General features: G+C 36.2%; 1 protein-coding gene across 1 annotated transcript in view; it reads right to left on the bottom strand.

Moving 5' to 3' along the window:
• Positions 1 to 396: 396 nt before the first annotated feature.
• The window catches only part of stab1 (stabilin 1), an 88,933-nt gene continuing 64,342 nt past the window's right edge, over positions 397 to 24,987 (bottom strand). The window contains exons 58-69 of the mRNA XM_017450504.3: positions 24,735 to 24,842; positions 22,470 to 22,663; positions 22,246 to 22,390; positions 18,126 to 18,259; positions 16,658 to 16,820; positions 16,436 to 16,542; positions 15,168 to 15,287; positions 9,446 to 9,595; positions 4,638 to 4,751; positions 4,050 to 4,205; positions 2,429 to 2,536; positions 397 to 2,307 (exon numbers count right to left, since the gene is read on the bottom strand). Of these exons, the coding sequence (XP_017305993.1) occupies positions 2,245 to 2,307; positions 2,429 to 2,536; positions 4,050 to 4,205; positions 4,638 to 4,751; positions 9,446 to 9,595; positions 15,168 to 15,287; positions 16,436 to 16,542; positions 16,658 to 16,820; positions 18,126 to 18,259; positions 22,246 to 22,390; positions 22,470 to 22,663; positions 24,735 to 24,842 (1,562 nt within the window). The 3' untranslated portion in view covers positions 397 to 2,244. The remainder of the gene's footprint in view (positions 2,308 to 2,428; positions 2,537 to 4,049; positions 4,206 to 4,637; positions 4,752 to 9,445; positions 9,596 to 15,167; positions 15,288 to 16,435; positions 16,543 to 16,657; positions 16,821 to 18,125; positions 18,260 to 22,245; positions 22,391 to 22,469; positions 22,664 to 24,734; positions 24,843 to 24,987) is intronic.

Below are 24,987 nucleotides of genomic sequence, written 5' to 3'. Positions count from 1 at the left end.
AGGTGTCTTGTTTCTTTATTAGATCTTGATAGGATTTCAAGCATTTGCCCTTGTAGTCAAATGCATTTCCTGTTAGCCAGACTAAATCTGGTTGCTGTATCACATTTAATATGCTAATTTTACTTCCTGAGTTTTTCTTCGCAAACTATGGTGGATGACTGAAAAAATTATGCTTTTCCCTTAGCTTTGGTGTCAGATAATTTCATATTTTGAATTTCCCTTTGGTATTGCATTCATGTATGCTATCTGTTTATTTTATTATCTTTTTTTTCTGTTTATTCTGGAAAGCAGTTATTTGTCCAGACCATTAATAAAACTTTCTGGGTGTACACCAACTTTCCATGATTTACATTGTACAGTGGACATGAAGGACATGAAGGACATGTAGGCCATGACTTATGATGTAATGCACTTTTTTATTTATCAGACGTGTTTCAAACAGATGAATGTATTACACCTGTGCAATATCAGGCTAAAATAAAAGTGGTTTCAGTGATCAGGTTTAAATCTGTTTAAAATATATTTTGGGTGCATTTACACTTGCATTCTTATGTGGATAATTTCTGTCCAGACATCATCTTGATAATCAGGTCATCTGAAACCACCAGGTGTATATGTTGTTGTCCCTCTCCTTTTTTGGCTTAAGAGACATTTTGCAGACATTTGAAGATTTTATTATATACATAATAACTCACAAATTAGGCAGAATCCTATTCAGGGACAAAGCTGAGCAGTTAAGGGTTTAGAACCCAACCGTGGTTCTCTGGCAGTGCTAAGAATCTAGTGACATTGCAGATGCTAGCCTTAACAGCTGAGCTATCATTTTATTAGAGGGTTTACACAAAGATCAGTTATGAAGCAAATATACTGTACCACTGTAAATTATATAAGTCCTACAAGATACAAGTCCAAGTATGCCTGAGTCTGTTTTCATTTTTGTCCACATCTTATTTTGAAAATAATGAAAAACCTCTTTCTTCAAGGCCAAAGCCTTATCTCTGATACATGCTAATGAATATGCAAGCAGGCAAACTAATCTGCTAACTCTCAAATTACAGCTGGAGTGTGACATTTCCGATCAGCCAAGTTTTCCAGACAGCAATCTGTTAGTGTTATAAAGTAACACATGGCCAAATGGTGATCATTAACATTGCCAGTCAGGAGCAGCTGAAACTGCACCATCATCAAACCAGTGGGATTAGCTCCAAAGTTAACCTGAGCAACAAATTCTGGGTAATTTTGTAGGGGAAGCAGGGGGGGGGGGGGGGGGGGGGGGGGGTCATTATTATATGAACAAGTTTTTGTTCATATAATAATAGCAATGGGTTTAACTGTATTTCTGGCTAAATTATCATTGTAGCCACTAAAGCAGTTTGTATTAAATTTGGCATACATATGCAGTATAGCAGACTGTGTTCCTATTTATACACAGTATTACTGGAGAAAGTATGACACCCTCCATATCAAATGGTGCAGTAAATTCAAAATTTAATTGTCTATTCTAGTAATATGGATTGGCACTAATGATCAGAGGCAGTCCAAATCCCTGTCTTGCTATAGACCTTTCCTCCAGCATGTTCTAGTATTAGATCTGGGAACCAGCAAACCACTTTAAGAAGTGGGCTACATTCCTACTGGAAACAGCACAGAGGCATCACTATAGACAATAATTACAATCAGATAAGAGATGAACTTTGCTATTCATTCTGAATATAATTTTGCTAACATTGATATTAGCAGTGTAGCTTTCATTCTGTTCCCAGTTTCTTCAACAAACCACTGATTTATTACAATGTGACATCTCTTAACATGTCAATTACATTTCATGACAAGGAAATGAGACCTCCCCAAGCTGTTGAATCAATGATAATTAGAAAGAGCAGGTTTTTTAGTTCTGGATTCAAACCAGTTTTACTGGTTGAGAACTGACAATGGACAAGTTGGTGGAAAATGGCTGACTAAGAAACTCTTTTGAGCCCTTGAGTAAGAACGTTGACTATCAACTACTCAGCTCTGTTCTGGGATTGTATTCTGCCTCATTCGGTTTGGATAAACACAACATATTAAATGTAACATAATGGTACAGTTCTAAATCTGCAAGCTTTTTCTGTTTTTGCTTTTGGAGTTTTAATTAATGATCAAGGCTGAAGGGAAAAAGTTAAGGCTTATGTAACAGATACCAACATGCTTGTAGAAAAAATGTGCAAAATTTTGAATGGTTTTAAAAAATGGAACTTCTGGGTGCTAGTCCAGGAGGTTTGGTATGTTTTCTGCAACCGAGGCAGGTGATTCACATTGTTCTCCTTCCTAAAACAAAGAGAGAAATGCCTGAGGGTTACCGATAATCAACTTCATGTTTCATACAAATCAGGTGTTTTATATTATATGTAAAATAGTCCATGCTGAGCAAAGATGTGTGAGCAGATACCCCAAATGGCTCAGCGAATGCCCTGTAGCCGCTGTATAAAGGGTTCGGGATTGACACAATATCAGGATTGGCACTGGCCTTAGTTGAGGTCCCATCTTCATCATCATTCTGTTAATAGTAAGTGCACAATAACCAGTTGAAATGCAATCAAATAAGAGTCCTACAGTCCTGACCACCTTTTCCTAATAAAGCTCATGGATGAAACGGAAAGATGTCAAAGATCTTTTAAAAAAAAACTTTTGTAATGGCCTAATTTACTGATAAACCTTAAGGTTATAATATAAGCCATGGTTTTTATATTGATTTTAGCCTTTGGATTTCTCTCATCAGATGTTGGCCCCACACCTCATGAAAGGCATCTAGCATAAAGAAAGAAAACTAATATTTTTATGTACACTAATATAGTGGTTGTACTTGAGGTTTCCAAGTACACATCTGTAAATGAATGAAAGCCTATTTATGCCAAGACTTTTCATGTAACTTCTATCTGACTTTAATCATATGGATTTTCACTTGTAGTCAAATGTGATTCTGGTTAGTTTGATTGAATGCATCACTAAAGAGATAGTCAAAAAATTTAAGTGTTGGTCCTTATTTCAGTTCCAGTTATTTTATGCAAAATATACACTACTGTCTGCATTAAGACTGTTGAATTTACATCTCGTTTAAATTTAGTAGAAGTGGTAGTTGATCGTTAGAGATGTTCAATACCGCAATGAGCCTGGGTTCAGCTGTAGCAAATACTCCTACAGTGTCTGTCTAGTGTCTTGCTAATAAATATTTTGCTTATTCAAAACAGTTTTACATGTCTTCCATGATTACCACGTTCCATTAATGACAATGTATCGGGAGGGGTTTTGGTTGAAAAATGTGACTTGAAGAGAGAAATACTGTGTGAATATATATATGTTTGTATATATTTATATGTATACACGCACATGCATAACATCTGTTTAACTGGCCCCATGTCAGACCTCCTGCTGTTTTTTTAAAATGGTTTAAATGCATCCCATGTGCATAATGCCTATCCTGATGGAAATCTGATACTTAACACGTATGAAATTAACTAGTGTAAACACCAGGGGTCTCATTTATCAAAGCATGCACAGAATAAGCTCTAGTTCTGTGTGCAAAACCATCAGTACGCAGTAGAAATTGACACATATCACAAGTGTTGGATTTCTGCATCAGCATGGTCAGGACTGGTTAAAAATACATGCATCCTTCTGCATAAGAAGAACTTGAACTTGTTTGTGTAGAAATGCATACTGGATATGCACGGTTTACACACAAAACTATCCTGTGTCAAGAATCCTTAAGGCATTATTATTAATACCGGCATTATCATTAATATTTATATTATTATTATTTACAGAGATAGAACTTATAGATCCTGAAACAGTATATCCCATATTACCTTAAGATAGCTGCATGTTTTTGTAGCTACACTTTTCCTTAAATATATACACAGAGTTGTTAAAATATTTATGAACCTTAAATATGCATGGCATAAACACCCACTGAACCAACAAAATTCATCTCGTCTTCCCACAAAACTACTTCAGACTGTTTTTATAAACATACTTAAATCTACTTCATTCATTTATGGAAACACATTCACCTTAAAATATTGGAAGCGAAAGGCATCATTCTTATGTTTCAGGAAATAATATGCCACACCAGCAATAATGCCTCCAATAAAAATAACAGTCAAAATAGCGGTCACAGTGGGTGCGCTGGACTGCGAGTAGACACTTGAAGGAGTTGGAGGGGTCACCTGGAAATAATCAAGACATATACACAGCCACACAAAAACCTTCAGCTCAGAGCAATACCAATTCATTTCCATTCCTATAAATGGGCTCCATAAATAACCAAGATAATGTAATAAATGAAGAGAAATTCCAATAATGTCTTCGTTACTGTTCCCTCTAAAAACCATGTGTTAAAATTTGATTCTTTTATTCCAAACCTTTTTAAAACCACCAGTCTTCTATGTTAATGAGAACTTACCATTTAAAGTAAAAGTAGTGTACCAATAGCCCTTAACCATTAACCTTTAACTGCTCAGCTATGGGCTTGAATTGGATTCTGTGTCACTTACTTATCATGAATCTGCATAATGAATAACTGTACTGTAGTGCATGGACATTCAACTAAAACTGGAATAGAAGGTCATAGACAAAAGTCATTTTTAAAGAATACTCACAACGATAGGAGGCGCTTTTAGGGGTCCTTCAATGATATGGATCAGGCCATTAGTGGCTGGAATATCCCAGATTATTATTGTCCGTTTATTGATCGATTTTATTGGTGCGGAATCCTGTAGGAATAAACCAGAATTAACAATAAGTTTTTCAGTTTTTAATATTTGAACTAATCTATGAATTGTCCTTGTGTCTGTAGGGTTTCATCCAGGTTGTCCCGTTTCCTCCCACTTGAGGTGTGTATCGGGATTGGGATCCTGCAGGACCCAGCAAAAATTCATAGGAACCTGGAGGTCAGATATGAAGCTCATCGGACAAAGACAAGCCAGATTCTTTAACATGAGAGCATACATTCACCGTCCATTTTATTAGAAACAGTTGTACATTTGCTGCAGTTATCCAAATCACGTGGCAGTAGAGTGAATGCATAAAATCATGCTGGAAAAAAACAAAGTGATTTCAAGTGATCATCAAAACTGTCCAGTTTTGATGAGCCTGTGCCTCAGATTCCCAATGTGGCCTTCTGCTATTGTAGCTCATCCACCTTAATGTTGATGCTTTGTGCATGATGAGATGCTTCTCTGCTCACCACGGTTGTAAATAGTGATTATTTGAGTTTCTATATCCTTTCTAGCAGCTCAAACCAATCTGGCCACTTTCCTCTGACTTCTCCAATCAACAAGGCGTTTTCACCCACAGAACTGTCATTCACTCAATGTTTTTTTTTTTTGCACCATTCTGTGTAAACACTAGAGACTATTTTGTGTGAAACTCCCTAGAAATCAGTAGTATCTGAAATACTCAAACCAGCCCATCTGGTGCCAACAACCACTCCACGATCAAAGTTCAGACTCACAGAGTCACTCTCGGAGATCACAATTTCTCTTCATTCTGGTGTTTGAAGTGAAATTTAACTGAAGCTCTTGATTTGTATCGGCATGATTTTTCGCATTGCGCTTCTGTCACATGATTGGCTGAATAGATATCTGTGTGTGTGTCCAGGTGTTCCTAATAAGGTGGATGGTGAGTATATATGGTGTTCGAGCAGCACTGGGTGATGCATTTACTATTTTCATTCATTCATCATCACTACCCTGAACTGCTGCAAGAAGAATCACAGTGGGTGAAATGACTGATTTCTTCATATTTTGAGAAACAGGGCCAACTAAGTTTGTCAGAAAATATTATGGTCAGGTGCACACAATAATAACGTGTGGGATTGGACAAACTGTCTGTGGAAATGGGTGGGATTGGTCAAGAGTGAACGAAAGAATGGGCAGGATTGGTCAGAATTCCTTCAGGAGTGGGCGGGAATGAAATTAAACAGTTCTTTGCAAACCGCTACCTCCCAAAAACATGCCATGTAGATTAGCTATGTTAAATTGCACCTATGTGCAAATGAGTGTGTGGATGTGTGTGCACATGGTGCCCTATTATGGACTTGCATCCTATTAAGGGTGTGTCCCCGCCTCTCCCCAAGCGTTCTGTTGTATCAAAATTTGCCTATTACCCAAAGACAATTAATATTTAACATATAAACAGATACTCACATACATTAACCAGTTGAAGGACGAAAGTAAGACACCGGGCCCGTGAGTGAGGAGAGGCAAGGGTCCAAATTTATTGTTGCATGAGATCACACAGTTGAGAAGTCCCAAGGATTATCCAAAAAAACAGAGCTGAAGCTCTTCTATTTATACAGTTCTCTTAGGGTCAGGATGACCCAGACATCAATATGTTTAGAGTTAGCTATCCCGGAACACCATTACGTACATCAACTGGCACTGTTGAGCGACCCTTATCACGCAGGTGCAGTTCCGGCTCCAAAATATATTTTGTTTTGTTTCACTCTTTAAAAATAACTTGACCTTGTCTGTGTCGCTTCCTGACTGGATTTTCGTCAAGAAAGGACACTTTCAAACACACCATCTCTACATTATGATTAAATTTTATGTTTCTTCTACTTTTTTTTTTTTTTTTTCTGTGCTTGCATGTACATTACCCTATAATAGTTTTTCATGAAACAGAATATGAAACAGATTAATTTCTGTTTTCTGCATACACACCAGGCCTCTGTGTGTGTGTGTGTGTGTGTGTGTGTGTGTCTCTTAGTTGACCTTCTGCCTGCGTGCAGACGTATTCCACCTACGCTCTGAGACCTGCCGCACTTAATCAAATACATGTATTGTTATCCCCCTGCGCCTTGCTTATCTGTGTGTTGTGTCTTAGGTGAACATCCGTTCATACAGTCCACCAGTCCAGTGAATTCTCAATAAGATTACATATTACTTATACTAGGTCTCCCTCGTGTTTATTTCATGTATATTTTATATACAACAGTTCCTAGAATAGGCTATGGATCCACCGTAACCCTCAGCAGGATAAAGATGTTACTAAAGATGAATGAATAATACATATGCTAAAATTAGATTCTGAAAAAAAATTAGGCTGGTACTAAACTATATGTCATTGAATATTTCCTAATTTTGTGCAAACAATGCCTAATGCAGGCGAATGTTTTGGCTTTCTTCAGTAGGCGGTTAGCTAAGTTAGCTTGTTCCCATGGTAACTTCAACTTAACTGCATGTTGCCAGTATTAAAAGTAAATAAATTGTATGTTTGAAATGACCAGTTTGCTTTTTGTACTTGTGATTCTGCGTGTGCATTCTTACAGGATAGTACTGCAAGAACATTCCTCTCAGAATTCCTTACATTCTTGGTACTGAGAAACAGCCTTCATGCTTAAGTCGTTTGCCCTGGTATTTCCTCGAGGGCTTAGCCTGCCTGTTTTTGACTTTGAGTATCAGAATTGTGCGTGATGATCCTGTCTGACTGCACTCTGAGTCATGCTAAAGACTCTGGTTCTTGAAAAAGCTTAAGTCTTTCGTCCAACTGCCTCTGGCTCCTGTGAGTTACAAAGTGGCATCTTAAAAATAACTTAAGGCATTCTTTATTATTAAGTCTTCAAAAGTATCAAATACATATGGGATTATGCACTGACCAAAATGTTCATATCCATCTTCAAAGTACAGCCTAAGCTGTTCCTTGTCTTGAAGTTCTCACTTGTGGAATTTATTGTTTTGTTAAAAATAGGCATTAACACCATTATAATTTGTTGATGACATTCAGGCTAGCTGGAGTGAGTGTATCAAACATACATACACTATATGGCCAAAAATATGTTGACACCTGACCATCACAGCTGTATGACCTTGTTGGACTTCCCATTCTGAAACCATGGCATTGTGCCTGAGAAGAAGGTCTGGCTCAAAATGAACATTCCAAACGTGTTCAATGGGGTTGAGGTCAGCTCTCTGCAGGTCCCTAGAGTTCCTCCAAACCAAACTCTTCAAACTGTACCTGTATGGACCTCCTTTTGTGCACAAGGGCACAGTCATGCTGGAACAGGAAAGGGCCTTAACTAACCTGCTGCCACAAAGTGGGAAGCATAAAGATGTTTAAAATGTCTATGCATTCTGTAGCATTAACATCACCCTTTGCAGGATCTAAGGGGCCCTAACTCTGAAACAAACCAGTACCCCTCCTCCACCAAACTTTACTGCTGGCACTATGCATTCCAATAGGTAGAGTTCTCTTGGCATCTGCCAAACCTAGATTCGTCCATAGGACTGCCAGATAGTGAAGTGTGATTCATCATGCCAGAGAACACATTTCCTTTACACCACTCCAGCCAACACTTGGCACTGTGCATAGTGATCTTAGACTTGTGGGTAGCTGCTCAGCCATGGAAACACATTTTATGAAGATCCCAGTGCTCAGTTCTTGTGCTGATGTTGCTTCCAGAGGCAGTTTGGCGCTCTGTAGTGAGTGATGCAACAGAGGAGGATACTGCTATGCTATGCGCTTTAGCACTATGTGGCACCACTCTGTGAATTTGAGTTGTCCATCACTTCGTGCCTGAGCAACTGTTCCTCTTACATCCTTTCATTTCACAATAACGGCACTTACCAGTTGTCGAGGGCGGAGCTAGCAGGGGTGAAATTCCATGAACTGACTTGTGGCAAAGGTGGCATGCTATGACAGTGCCACATTTAATGTCACTGAGCTCTTCAGTACGACCCATTCTGCTGCTAATGTTTGTCTTTGTGCTTGATTATATGAATCTGTTAGCATTGGGTATAGCTGAAACACCTGAAGACAATCATTACTTTTGATTTTATTTCTGGCCATATAGTGCATTATTTTTTTTAATTTTTTTTTTATCAGACTTTATATGTGGATCCCCTCAACATCCAATGAAAACTGAGCGGATTTAAAAAAAAAAAAGTAAATACAGGAACTAGATTAACAAAGTCATTCACACTGCAGTGGAGCGCCTCTATAGAAACTCCTCAAACTTTGGTGGGACAATACAGTATGCTCCTGAACAACGTCAATTCACACAACTACCAAAACCATACAAGTTTTGTCTTGGTGAGTTTCAGGACATACATTGGCACTAAACACAGCTGCAAGCTGTAGCATCTCCAGATTGCGTGTCCTAATAACATGCAAGTTAGGTAATATGACTCCTAATCATTACTGTGTGAAAGATTATAAAAATATATATGGGGAAAAAGTGCAATGTCCAGTCTTTTAAAAATTAGTTTAGACTGTATATTCAAGGCTTTAGATATAAATTTTAAGAACAAACCTTTAACCAAACATTAAAAACATACATTCAATTATGTGTGTGCTCATTAGTAATTACTGGTGCGATATATTGTACTTCCAGTTTTACTTTTTTTTTTTTTTTTTTTTTTTTTTTTTTACAATCAACAACAACAAAAAACATTACATTTGCACCTACCTCAGCTTGTGTTTGGTTGTCTGTTACTATTACAACTTTAAGATTATAACCCAGCCGAGATGGAATTGCTGTATTGTGCTTCAGATCTTCATAGTAGTGAAGGCTGTTATTTGAGCATACGTGATATTCCATATCCCTCAATGACAGAGTCTGAAAATATTGTGGATAAGCAGGTTATAAGTAAGTACAGTGCTGTGAAAAATCCATTTTATAATCTAATTTCCTGATTTCTTTGGTTTTTGTGTATATCTCATACCAAATAGTTTTAGATCTTCAAACCTAATACAACATAAAACAAAGGCAACCTGAGTAAACACACAATACAGTTATTTATTTATTTATTTAGTTTATTGAAGCAAAAATATGTGATTAATGTGAAAGACTAATAGCCCCCTTAAACTTAAAATCTGGTTGTGGCACCTTTAGCAGCAATAACTGTAACCAAACACTTCTGATAACTGGAGATCAGTCTTTCACTTACTTCTAGGACTAGGACTTACTTCTATGCTTTGGATCATTGTCTTGCTGCATAATCCAGGTGCGCTTGAGTTTCAACTTATGATAATGATAATGAGTCTTTATTTATCACGTATACATTATAGCACAGTGAAATTCTTTTCTTCGCATGGACTGAAGACCGGACATTCTCCTCTAGGATTTTCTGGTAGAGTGCAGAATTCATGTTTCCCTCAATTATTGCAAGTTGCCCAGGCCCTGAAGCAGCAAAGCATCCCCACACCATCACACTGTCTCCACCATACCTATAGTCAAGCATGATGTTCATTTTGTGGAATTCTGTGTTTGGTTTATGGCAGATTTAACAGGACCCTTTTCTTCAAAACTTTCGACTCATTAGTCCACAGAACATTCTCCCAAAAGGTTTGAGGATCATCAAGGTTTTGGCAAAATTCAGATGAGGCTTAATGTTCTTCTGGGTTAGCAGTGTTTTTCACGTCGCCACTCTTCCATGGATGCCATTTTTTCCCAGAGTCTTTCTGATAGTGGAGTCATGAACAGTGAACTGTACTGATGCACGAGGCCTGTAGTTCCTTTGATGTTGTCCTTGGCTCTTTTTTGACTTCCTGGATGAGCATTTGCTGTGCTCTTGGAGGAATTTTGGAAGGTCGGTCACTTCTGGGAAGGTTCACTACTGTGCCGAGTTTTCTATTTGGAGATAACGGGTCTCACTGTGGTTCTTTGGAGTCCCAGAGCCTTTGAAATAGCTCTGTAACCCTTCCCAGACTGATGTATTTCAATCACCTTCTTCCTCATCATTTCTGGAATTTCGTTCAACTTTGGCATAGTGTGCTACTGGGTAACACCTTTTAACCAACTTCATGCTGTTGCAAAAGTTCTATTTAAGTGTTAATTGTTAATTATTAAGTGTCAAGCTGACTCATTATGAATGCAGTTTCATAGATTTGGGGAATTAGTAACTGTGGGGGCAAATATATTTTCACACAGGCCCAGTTGGCATTGGATAATTTTTTTTTGCTTCAATAAATAACATTATCATTTAAATACTGTATTTTGTGTTTACTCAGGTTGCCTTTGTTTTATCTTAGATTTAGTTTGAGTTTCTGAAACAGAAGAAAATATTTTTTCGTAGTACTGTAAGTGCAAAAATAAGAACATAACAAAATATGCATTATCAGGTTTGGGATGGAAATAGTATTAAAAATTCATGGTATTATGACAGTTTAACAAGTAGAAGTCCACCGTAACAAAAATATTATTTACGTGTCTTGCAGCATGAACTCAACACTCTCAACCCTCAGATCACTGACACCTGCTTACTATCAGCATTGGCAATCATGGACTGTTTAAATAATCCAAAGCCAAGAGACTGTTTGAGTAGAAACAGACCTCTGCTTGATATGTAAATGGGGCAGAATGTGATGCGTAACATGGAGGCTGTATTATGTAAGTAGTGTCCCGGACACTGACAATTACCTCGTTTTAAAGGCTTTTATGAAAAAATCTGGCCTATCAGATTCTTACACTGACACACATTCAGATACAGGGTGCTTTGCTCTGTTAATTATGAGATAACATGTGAATGCTCCGGCACGGAACTGCCCGAAGCGCAGTAGCGTGCACTTCCGGGTTTGCAATGACTGTGTTTACTTTTGACACATGTGTTTTGTTTTGGTTTCTATCCTGTTTCCACCTCTGTAATATATTGGTTGTTCCTAATGTGTCTTGTGTCATTCCCTAGCTTTTGTTGTGTATTTAAACCCCTCATATGTCTTTGTTCGGGGCAAAGTATCGCGTCTCTGTGTGTTGTCGCCAGTGCGTTACCAAGCCTTTGTTCTGTGTTCCTCATTTCCGGTTCTTGATCTTGTCCCTAGTTTCTAATTTTGTTCTTTGCCTTGCCTCGTTTATGGCTGTTTGTAGATCGCCAGACCCACGCCTGTTTTTGACCACGCTTTTTGCCTATCATTTGCATTTGTCTGGCAGCCTCTAACCAAATAAAAGCTTAAACTGCACTTGCATCCGTCTCCAGCCCTGTTAACATGACAACATGTACGAGTAGTAGCTGAATCAACCTGAAAAAATGTCTGATAATGTTATTGGATACAAAGATCACACATTATGTATGCTGTTTTTTTTGTTTTTTTTTCAAATTTTTGAAAATTTGAAAACATCCCTTTTAAATTGGTGTTTGAAATTGAGCTGCAAATATTAGTCAGCAACAGTTAGTGAACATGGATTTTTATATTCAATACGGTGTTTAATTAACCAACAATGGAGACATGGTAAATTGTCAGAGTGTACAGGCCTCTATTCCAAGAATGCTAATTTTACACCACATACCACTGTGCACAGAGCAAGGCTCTTAACTCTCTGCTCCAGGGTTAAGGGCTGACCCTGCACTCTGACCCCAGGTCCTGATAGGCTGGGAAAAACAATTTCACTGTGCTCTACTGTATATGTGACCAACAAACCGACTAAATTTACTTGCAACATATAGGTTTCATGCTTAAATAACAAGTTCACAAGATAACAAGTTCAGTGCAACCTGCTGAATGTGGACCAAAAAAATGTTTAAATGTGGTTTAGATTAAAAAATAAATAGAATCAATCACAGAAATCTCCTTCTCGGCGAGTTATTATACCGAACAGTTGATGTTATAGCTTCAAATTGCATTTCATGGAAGGATCTTGATGTTTTTCTAATGTAGTAGTACAAGGCATAGCAATTTCATAATATAATGAGGCTGGTTATGTTTAGCCTGTTCAATTTTGGCTTATGATTAATGATGAGGATGGCTATGTGAATAAGAACAGTTTAGATAAATAAGTAGAAAGATCCATTTCAATCCATAAATTTCAGGGGTTTTTTGTTTTGGTGAATGGCCTTCTCTAGGCTGAGTCATTATTGAACCATAGTCATGACAATATGGTCAGCGATTTTATAACTAAACCCCGATGGATACTTTTCCAGAACTCTATGCTGGACATATTTTGATGCTCCTTGGGCTTCATATTACTGTAGTTTAGGTATGTTCTTTAACAAACTCTGGGCTCTTCCAGGAACAGGTGTATTTATACTGAGGTCACATGACACTTGCACACAGGTGGATTCAGTTCAATTAATTAAGGGACGTCTGATGGCAACTGGTTGCACTAAAACTAATACGTATACAAGATATTGTATCATTAATATATAACTGTTCATGTTAAACCTTTTTAATATTTAATAGTTCAGAGGTGGGTGGTGAAATTTATCAGCTGTGATTCTTTAAAACCAACAAACTATTTTTAAACACTTTTTTTTTTTTTACTCAACTGGCATGTTTATGTAATCAACTGATTCATTTCCTGGTTTGGTTGGAGAAATCAGGGCTGTTAGAAAGCTCCCAGTGTTTCAAACTATTGATTTCAATCAACAAGTGGACACTGACAAAGTTAATGTTATTTTAGTTGTCTACCAAAGTATATTGGAGTTGAAATCTTGAATATAAGTACAGACTTCCAGCTTTACTTTAAGCATATTTACATCCAAATTGGGTGAACAATGTAGAAATTACAGCACTTTTTATACTGTTTGTGGTCCCTAACCACTAACATCTTTCTCATTTATTTATACGATGCTGTTCCAAAACTGTATAAGCATCGTTTTTGAGTCTTTGTGTTTTTCAGGTTTTGATAGAACTGAGGTAGACAGCTAAAATAACTAACAATGTCAAATTATTCTAATTTTAATGGGTTGTATATACATTATATAGGCAAAAGTATGTCGACACCTATCCATCACAATCATATGTGCTTGCTGAACATCCAATTCCAGAGTTTGTGCTGTAACAGCATCCACTCTTCTGGAGAAGGTTCATACTATATTTTGGCATGTGGCTGTGGGGATTTGCTTATTCAGTCAGAAGACCATTAGTGAGGTCAGGTATTGATAGTGGATGAGAGGGCCTGGCATGCAGTGCGTTCCACTTCATCCCCAAAGGTATTCAGTAAGTTTGTAGTCATGACTCTTGAGGACTCTTGTGGAGCTCACTTGAGTTCATCCACACAAACCTGGAACAGGTTTTGGCCCCTTAGTTCCAGTGAAGTGGAATTGTAGTGCTAAAGCATACAAAGACAATCTAGACAATTGTGTGCCTCCAACTTTGTGGCAACAGTTTGGGGAAGGCCCACTCATGGGGGTGATTCAGGCGTCTACATACCTTTGGCCATATAGTGTATTTAGTAAATAAACATAAATGCTTTATTCTAGTTTACAAATTGTCCGACATAGTTTCTTGTTTTTAAAAGACCAAATGCATTAATTTAATGAATTAATTTATTACTTATTTTTAAAGCTTTTCCATGTTGTGATCTGATCTGGTGCAACAAGAAGCACTACTAAAAGCTGCTGGATGTAAGATTTTGGAATTTAGTCCTTTTTGGTAAAGAATGTTAATTTGTAAGCTTTTTGTGAAAGAACGGTTTGTAAAGTATGTTCACTGGTCTTCGCTGCACAGATTACTCTCAAAGCTGCACGTGCAAACCTTCAGAGAGAATTCTAAGCTGCGTTTCAAACCACATAATGTGTGCTAAGTAGTATGCCTAAATCTTAATGACACCAATGGTGTACTGACAAACAATTTATTAGGGCAGTTTGCGATGCAACCATAAGGATCAAATTAAATGCTGCCATTTCCTCAGTATTACAGAAGTATTAGAATAAAATAACTTCATTGTGCATATTACTGTGACTGTATTAGTTATTGAGTATCAGATGATCGAGCGAAACCTCTTGGTTGCTTTGCTGTAATCTTAAATTGTGCTAACATCTATCTGTACACAACTAGGATAAATAGGCTGATCATTCACTAAGCATCATTTTTTGTTGTTTTTCATTTTTACAAAAAAACAAATAAATAACCATATACTGTAGCTTTAAAGTGTATTTCCAATAAAACAGTCTTACTCTAACTCAAATAATTAACTGATTAGTGCCTTTTATGTCAACTTGATCCCTTACAGAACTTTATGCAAGCTTTGAGTAAGACATTTGACTACACTACTCACCTCTGCATATATGATATTGTTACAATCCTACACCAGACATAAAAGAGAATGCTTGCTGAAATTATTGGGGTAAAAAAAACTTTCCTGCCATCATGGATAAGATACTTCACCTTCAGTTCTTACTGCAACCCACAAATTTGTAACCACATTTTTGCATAATAAATCATTTTAGTTTGTTTGCTGAAAGACTGCTGACCTCATTTGCAGAAAATCCTTCATTATGTGGCACAAAAAGTGTTATGTTTGTTGAACTGGTTAACAGGAAGTCCATGAGCTTTTTCCCCTCCTCAGCAGCCTCTGCATGCTTCACTAATATCTGACAGGGAATAAGATAGAATATTAATTTGGAAAATGCATTTGTAAAGTTGAGAAAACCGTCTAAAATCATGTCACTGTACAGTGGATATAAAAAGTTTAGATCTTGTCAGATCTTTTTCCACCTTTTTTGTGGAAATTCAAGTGAAAAACAAATAGAAATCTTGGAAGGGAAAAAAACACAAAAAACAATAATCTGTTTGCATAAGTGTGCACACCCCTTAAGCTAATATTTGTTAAAGCATTTTTGCTTGTAATACAGCAAATTCAGCAAAATTTGCTTGTAATTCAGACTTTTTGGGTAAGTATCTAGCAGCTTAGCATAAGTTAATTTGGAAATTTGATACCATTATTTTATGCAAAGAGCTCCAGATCTCTTAAATTGTGAACTCTTGTGCACAGCCCTCTTCAAGTCAAAAACCCTCACAGGTTTCGGACTGGACCATTCCACATTTTTTATGATGCCCAAAATTTCTGATTTGGTCTCATCAGACTATTTTTGCCACATGGTTTTGGGGGACTGTATGTTGTGGTAAAATTTAGGTGATCGATACCTTTCAACAATGAGATTCCCTACATGATTTATCAGTAACACTTTATTGATGACAGATGTATGATAATTACTTTTAAGCATGAGTTTTTCTGTCACATGGCCAGGTGTAAACTTTTTATACCCACTGTACTTGTAAAACACATTTTCATTTTATATATATATAGTGCCCTCCACTAATATTGGCACCCTTAGTAAATATGAGCAAAGAACGCTGTGAAAAATTGTCTTCATTGTTTAACCTAGCACAAAGTATTGTAAAGGGAGCCAATAATTGTTGCACACCTATATTCAACAAGATTTTTTTTATAAACCTGTGTTTTGATATCCATGAGAGCAGAGTATTTTTGTGATTTTTTTTTTTTTAAAACAAAAGATCAAAAGGTTAAAAAATGAGTTTTTCACAGCCTTCTTCGCTCATATTTACCAAGGGTGCCAATATTAGTGGAAGGCAATGTATATATATAATTTTTTTTTTTCCTACAGTTGGATACCAAGATGTAAAACATGTTTACTGCATCAGTATATCATAATATTGAAATTATGTCTTCATATTGCCCACTTGTGCATTTCTTTCAGAAATAGAAATGAGCTCTTACAGAGTAAAATATGGAGAAGTTTGAATGGGTAGCGATCACAGAGGCGAGATTGCCATTACAGAATTCTCCATCGCCAACATATCCAGGTCCACATTCACATGTTACCTCTAGAAAAACAAGAGGAAAAATTTATCTCAGATTGTTCAAATATGCAAATATTAATGTTGTATAAATGAACTTGTATAAAATGTATTAAATTTATTCGATAGGTTTTAGAAGTACCTCTAATTCGGTAGCAGTAAGCGTCATAAGGAGTGTTTACATCAGGATCCTTGTACTGGACTATGCCCACATGATTGTCACCACATTTGAGAGATGGAAAGCAGATTGGATAACCCACTTTTTTCCCATCAAACCATCCGGCAACACACAAGTGCATACCCAACTAGTTGGAAAACAAGATGGAACTGGCAGCATATCAAATTTTTAAAAAATCGATTTGGTCATTAATTTAATTAAAATGTTTCCATGTGCTTAAGTAATATGATAATGAGAATCCTCTCATGACTCTCACTGATTATTATTGACATGAGTCAGTCGATAAATCAGATTTCTTTGTTTAAGAAAAAAGTGCATGTTTAGAATTGAGTTTTCAATTCAAATAAGAATGTTTTTAAACTTTTTGTTTAAAAAAGTTTTGATTAATTGATTATTAAAGAGATTTTTAATTTGATCGAATTGTTTTTTCATGGAGATACTAGACTGGTAAATATTTATTTTGCAGTTTTGTTGGTTACTATTTTAATACAAAGGCAGAAAGAGGTTTTTAGTCATACAGAGGGAGAATAGTATTCCAGTACTAACCTTTATTCACTGACTACTTCACTGCCAATTTAGAATTGATTAAAAATTTTAGTGATTAACTTGCCATTGCATGAAGTGGCTGTGTATATTTTAAATGTGTAGTGCAAGGATGTTTAGGTCCACAAGCCACAGGCACTGGACTATGCTTTTTGGTTGCATGTACCAAAAAGCTGTAATACTGTGTACTGTATTATGGCTTCTGAGCTCATATTTTTAAGCCGTATTCTTATTCCCTTGCATTTATTTGCTTGATTATGTGTATTTCTGGTGGGTTTTATTTATAATCTTTTATATATTTAAAAAATATATATATATTATTTTACATTAAGGTTCCCTTAACTAACATCATATATTACATTCATTAACGATGCCTAAACAAACCATGAATTATAGCATAAATACACCTTAAGTAATGTTAGCAAAGTAACAAAATAAGTTAACATTTGTATGAACTGACATTTATTTACATGTTAACACGTGCATTGACTAATGCTTATTCAATCAGTGACTAAAAATAAATGCACGTATATAAGTAAAATTAAATTACAGCATGTTCCTAAATACTGATAACTAACTGGAATCTGGTCTCCAAGTGTAAATATTGGAAATTCCTATTCAATCTCAGTTCTTAATTTTCCCAGTAAACAACTGTTAACATTTTACTCATTGATGGTATGAATATTTGATCTAGAATCTTGCATCTCACATTGGTATCACACCATGTTATATGATGTCATGTGATCACTTAATTGTTAGACAATATCTGACTAATGCTAAATATATCCGTTAGGTATATTTTACCAATAAAGAATGTTCATGAATCCTTTGCCCAAAGAAGTTTAAAAATGTTACATTTGGGGACGGTAATTTGATTAATTCAGTTTACCTGTTGGGCATCAGAGAGCTGGGACAGAGTAGCGAGCGTGGCTCCCTCAGCTTTGCAGGCTGCCTCTGCTGTGCTGTAGTTCATCATATATTTCCCAGCTGGTGATCTCAGGTGGAAGACACCTGCTGTTTTGGCTGAATAACATTATCATTACATATAATTAAAACTTGGTATTGCATCAATCTAAATCATAAACACATCTATCCACCTAACAGACAATTAGAGGAGTGGTTTTATCAATATTCATTATTTGTTTGAGGAGTTATACAAACCAAAACAGAATGGCAATAAAAAATTATAGTATGATATTTGTACAACCAGATATGCAGATGTTTTTTTTTGCTATACCATATTCAAAAAGGATACTGTTAAATGATGTCATCATATAACACTAAATAACAAAAAATTATTATTCAGTTAAGGAAAGAATGCTAACCCTAACCATAGGATCAGTAATTTATTTAAACAATGCATGAATACAGGTTTCTCTCATTTGTATTATTTTCTCAGATTTAAATTCAGCAAAACAGTGAGGTAACACTCGCATTAAAAGGATTGCATAGACTGGCCATGAATTGAACTATTTATTTATTCACTGAAAACAACAGAGCTCAGATAAGTTCAGATAAGATTTGTAAACACCCCAAGGCCAGACTGAACCTGTTAACTGGCAGAAAAAGTCTCATATGGTGAACCCCTAGAAGCCAGGGAGTGGGGAAGAATGTGTCACTGGCTGCAAAACTGAGGGAGCATTGTAAAGCACAGAATCTGAGGTGCCTTCTTGAAGTCTCCCCAACCTCTTATACTGGATATTGTTATACACTCAGCAATTAGTGCATAATTCTGAGTTTGTGTTGCCTGTTGTGTAAAATCCTGAGCACATACAGTGAGGTCCAAACGTCTGTGACCATGCTGAAAATCTGGGAATTTTTTTCTTACTTTAAAACTGGAAATGAATGAAATGTTTTAGAATTTTGAAAATTTTAAAACAAAAAAGGAAATGTGCAACATCTTGACTGTTTTCTAGGTCACTATATAATTTAAGCAAATTTGTGATATTGATCATGTTAACTATTTTGTACAAAAGGTTGGGGTTTTTTTTCATGAGTCTTATCCCTTCCATTGAAGCATGTGTTCAAATGATGGATTTGATCTAATATGGATCATCAGGTTTTACACAAACCTGTGGAGTGTGAATCAGCTCGAGTGCATATTGTCATTAATACAAAAATGGGACAATTCAGAAATTCATGTTAATATTTTTAAGATTCTACTTTTCACTCAAGTTGTTACTGATCATATGTAATGACAACCACTGTGTTAAATTAAAAAGGAATGTCAAAAAGAAGCATCTCCACATATATATATATATATATATATATATATATATATATATATATATATATATATATATATATATATATATATATATATGAGAGAGAGAGAGAGAACAGTTGCCTCAAAAAGTACTGGAATGATTGAAGGCATTTGAGTCTATAGATCAGAATTTCCTCATATTTGCATCTCAATGTGTTAAACAACAATAGCTCTGAATATCTACTCTTGGTTTGAGCCCTGAATTTTGCCTGTGAAGACTGCGTTTGTTATTAATAAGGATAAACCAACAAAAAGAACAGAGAGCTGTCTCTGGGATCAAAACAAGCCATTTTGAAGCTGAGAAAAGAGGAAGGTCAGCCATTTCTGGGAAGGTTCACTACTGTGCAGAGTTTTTCCATTTGGAGATAATGGCTCCCATTGTGGTCCTTTGGAGTTCCAGAGCCTTTGAAATATCTTTGTAACCCTTCCCAGACTGATTTATTTCAATCACCTTCTTCCTCATCATTTCTGGAATTTATTTCAACTTTGGCATAGTGTATTAACCAATTTCATGCTGTTGAAAAAGTTCCATTTAAGTCTTGATTTGATTGGACAGGGTTTGCAGTAATCAGGTCTGGTTGCATCTAGTCCAGCTGAACCCCATTATGAATGCAGTTTCATAGATTTGGGGAATTAGTAACTACGGGGCAAATACATTTTCACACAGTTGGTATTGGATAAGTTTTTTGCTTCAATTAATAATTATCATTTAAAAACTGTATTTTGTGTTTGCTCAGGTTGCCTTTATTTTATCTTAGATTTTGTTTTAATTTCTGAAACAATTTAAAATGAGACACAGAAAAAGCACTTTTTCACAGCACTGTATATAAACATTTTGCACATTCTTGCTCCTTAGACTTAGAACTTAAGTCCAAATGTAATGTTCAAGATTGCTCTCAGTTCCACTTTTAGGGACAAATTATAATGTGAAGGTTTTTTTTTTTTTTTTAGGGGTACCTACGTAAATATGCATATACAGTAATATGTAGTAGTTGTCACGTAATCCTTGTAATGAAGGTCTAGGATGGATGCAAATGCAGATAAGAGTTTAATGAGAGAGAGGCAGACAAATCCAAAACACGAGACAATAGCGAGGTCAAGAAACAGGCAAAAAGGTCAGGCGATTGGCAAACAGGAATAAACAGGGCAAGGCTAGAATCGAGAACGAGAAACGAGAACAAGATCAAGAACCAGGAAACAAAAACAAGGAACAGGGCAATATCGCTTGGTACAGTGAACACACTAATAAAAAGCCTAGAAAGTCCTTTTAAACTGTGGTGAGATTGGATGCAGGTGTGCGATTAGAATGAATGAGTGTTCTGGGAATTGCAGTCCATGGTGGCCATGTTTGTAGGCCGCAGTGCAGGATGGGAAATGTAGTCACTGGTTTGTTGTGATAGGACAGTAGTATTTCAGGTTTTTTGTGGGAAGGAGAGTGCAATTTTTTAAATTTCCCGTCACTTTCAGGTTGAATATATCTGGTGGGGGACCAGATATGAACCCGAGTTCCTGATACCACTGGTTATGGCTAGTAGAAATCTGGGGAAAAGCCTACGTTATTCATGCATTTTGAGAAATTAACAGATGTAATACAAGTAAACTAAATAATATAAAGTAACAGTATTTAATTTAATTTAATTATAATTTATGATTGATATAAAATAGCTTATGCTTGTCAATGAGGTCGATATTGGCAACAGGGTTCTTCAAATCTGCAGAATTTAGCTCCAATCTCCAAACTTACCAGCCTGTAATTTTCTAGTAATGCTGAAGACCTTGGTTAGCTTGTTCTACACTGGACCACTTGAGATGGAATGACCCTTACATAATGAAGTTTACCATAAACATAAACAATACCTTTTTAAATGAAATATTATTTATTTATCATTCTAATTTAAGAACAGGTGACAAAATAATTGAAAACCTAGCACCTCTTTAGATTCAGAAAAGTTATTATCTGGAAATAAATCCACTCAGAGGTAGTGATTTCCAGTTGAATAGTTAGCTCACGTGACTGTTATGGGTTATGGTCCATGTGCTTTTAGGTCATTCTATTTTTGCGTCAGTAACAGAAATTAAAGCATGCATGGTTCTTTGTTGTTTCCAAATCCAGGCAGGAGAAAGTAAAATTCATTTTTAAAATTTTATCAGAAATGGAAGATATAACATTTAGTTTATTTTGCGTTTTCATAACCTAATGATTCTTGATTTTATTTTACTTGAAATTATTCATGGCCTGATGAGTGACAACCACAGGTTTAAAAAAAACTGACCCATTTTTGTTCATTTTAGGATTTCATTTTCTGATCAAGTCAATATCACTCAATACATATTGACTTAAATTCAAGATCAGAACGGAGTGTAACTGACAAGCATTTGTTTTCAATAAACACCACCCCATGTGTGCATCTCCTACACAACTGCCTGAGTAGTGCAAAATGTACTTTGATTATATTTATAAAACAAATATATACTGCAATCATTAAATAGTCTACCTAGTACCAAAAAATAGGAAACAGCCAATTGTCACAATATAGCACTTTATGTGTTTATTCTAATTTATTGGATGATGTATATTCAGTTTGTATTCATTTGTGGGTATTTAAAATTCAGTTTGATGTTAATGTTTCTACATTTTCTTATTGTCTTATCTTAACTCACCTACATAATAAAAGTGGCTTAAACCAAAAATGGGCCATTCCAAATAAGAATCTTGTAATAAAATGTTGAATGAAATACTTACTGTGAAAATGCAAGTCTTTACAGATCGCATTGGCATCGCAGTCGCCATTGTTCTCCAGACAGCGATCGACAGGTGGTACCACTTTCTCAAAGCATTGGACTCCATTGCCCACGTACCCTTCAAGACATTCGCATCGCCGCTCATTCTGACAAAAGTAAATGCGTCAATGTATGCTGTCGAATTCTGTCATATAAAAAAATAGAAACAAAATCATATTAACTCACAGGTCCAGTGAAAATGCAGTTTGCGAAGTCACTGCAGCCACCATTAGTTTCCTCAACACAGCGGTTGATGGGGGAGCAGGCATTGCCATCTCCAGTGTAGCCGGGTTTACAGGTGCATTTCACATTGATCTCAGACTGTGTGCAATCAGCCTGCTCGTGGCAGCCTCCATTATATTCACTACACAGATCTGGAGCTGGACAATTTTTTAAAAAAAAGAGAGGATTAGCATTTTTCAGCTAGGATCATGGGCAGAACATATAATAAATGCTTAGATTGTGCCTTACAAATAGGCATGTGCTAAAAAGGTGAGGTTTTCCAATAGTCATCAGAGTTTATTGTTGATTAAAGTAATGTCCAATGACAACAGTTACATATATTCATGTAGTCATTAATGTTTAATCAGGCAATATCACTTACTGCTAAAAACAAAAAGTTTAGGGCAATTATTGTGATCTGAAATGTTGCACAGTGAATTAAAAAGAAGATTCTAAGGGGTTTTGTCATTCCAAAACATGATGTAACAATACAGATTAACACCTTCTAGACTTTTTATAATCTTGAAGTAGATCGACCTTTAACTAGCATCATTTATAGTGTTCAGAGTATTTCCTAGCCCTTTTAGTTTGTTTGCCCTAGTTGTTTTTAACAAAGCCCAACTCTGCATTTGCTTTTTGCATCATATAAGCAAAACTAGTTAAGTTTCAGGTGCCAACACGAGTACTGTGTAACGCATGTATTTTTTGGTTTTGGACAGGAAAAGCTAGTGTTGCATTATTTTTTGTACTATTTACTACAACTAGTTGCAGGTAGGAACTAAAGTTGTGAGTGGGGAAGTGAAGACCACAAGCACCATAAGATAGGTCTGGGGGAATCATTCAGGTATGATGTGGTGAAGTGACATTTAGATTAGTCACTTCACCACATCATACCTAATTTCAAAGAACTAAAAATATCATTTAAAATATCGCTTGTTGTGGTTTCACTTTGTATTTGCTAGTGTGCTTAGGATCATTATCCTGTTGAAAGGTCCACTTTCAGATTCAACTTTCAGACAGATGGCCTCACATTATCTTCAAGCACTATTTGATATGATGCAGAATTCATAGCTGAATCAATGAATGCAAGCTGTCCAGTCCCTCAGGCAGCAAAGCAACCCCAAACCATAACACTTCCACCACTGTGCTTCACAGTTGGTATGAGGTGCTTCTTCTGAAACGCTGTCTTGGTTAGCGCCAAACATGTCTGCTGTTACTGTTGCCAAACAACTCTATCTTTGATTCATCTGTCCAGAGCTCATTATTCCAAAAGGCTTGTCTTTGCATATATGCTCATTGGCAATCTGTACAGTAGTCTTGAAAAGGCTTTCTCCTGGCACGCCTCCCATGCAGGTCAAATTTGTGCATTCTCTTTCTGCTTGTAGAAGCATGCACTTTGACACCCAACAGTTGCAAGATTTACTACCAGATCCTGTGATTAAATTTTGAGGTCCTTGGAGATTTCTTTTTGCACCACATGGTCTGCTCTTGGGCTGAATTTACTGGGACGACCAGTGCTAGACAAATTGGACAATCATTTGAAATCTGCGCCATTTGTAAATTATTTTACTTACAGTGGAATGATGTATTTCAAATAATTTGGAGATCTTTTTAGATCCCTTGCCAGACTCATAGGCATCCACAACCTTTTTTCTGAAGGCCTTACAGATCTTGGCATGATGACACCACACACCTCAATAACAAAGTGAACACCATACATTAGATATGAGAGGAGTATAAATAAGACAGGTTCCACCTGCACTCTCTAAGCAGGTTCTAATCACTGGCACCCAATCATCAAACACCTGATTCTAATTTTCTGAATTTGAAGGTATGATAAATGTAGGGGTATACTTACTTTTGTCATGTGACTGAACTGTTAATTTAAATTGTGAAAATTACTAAAAAATATAAATTTTGTCATTTGATAGAGTGTATCAACTTTATTAATAGGCAATGTTTCAAAAAGGATCAAATGTTTGCTTGTCCAAATATGTCAAAAAAGCCAACAATTTCCATGGGATGTACTTATTTTTTCACATGGCTGTATATACCATAAACATTGAAAATATATATTTGTTTGTCTTTTTTTTCTCTACCATGCTTGCAATACTGCACACCAAATTGCAATAAAAAGCTGTAAGATCAATTCCTCACATTACCATATGTTACTGACTTATGATTTGCCTTAGACCTACCTTAGAGTCCCAACAAAATAGAGAAACATACCTGTGCAGTTATAGCCATTTCCTTCATATGGTGGTTTACATTGGCACTGATTCTCAGGCAGGCACACAGCATTAGAGTGGCACACAGGGGAACATACAGGCTTCACAGCTATTAAATTATATTACGAAGATGGTTAGTGATGCAGTTCATAAAGGTTTTCAGTCATCTGGATGTTTAATAGTAATAGTAAGTCAAGGCAACTTGACCTGAAGACATTTCAGTTTATGCGTCCTGATTTCAGTTTAATATTATT

Source organism: Ictalurus punctatus, chromosome 21 (genome assembly GCF_001660625.3).
Source record: "Ictalurus punctatus breed USDA103 chromosome 21, Coco_2.0, whole genome shotgun sequence".
Taxonomy (NCBI): Eukaryota; Metazoa; Chordata; class Actinopteri; order Siluriformes; family Ictaluridae; genus Ictalurus; species Ictalurus punctatus.
The sequence above is the reverse complement of the archived record's forward strand: the minus strand, read 5'-3'. Positions and strand labels throughout refer to the sequence as shown.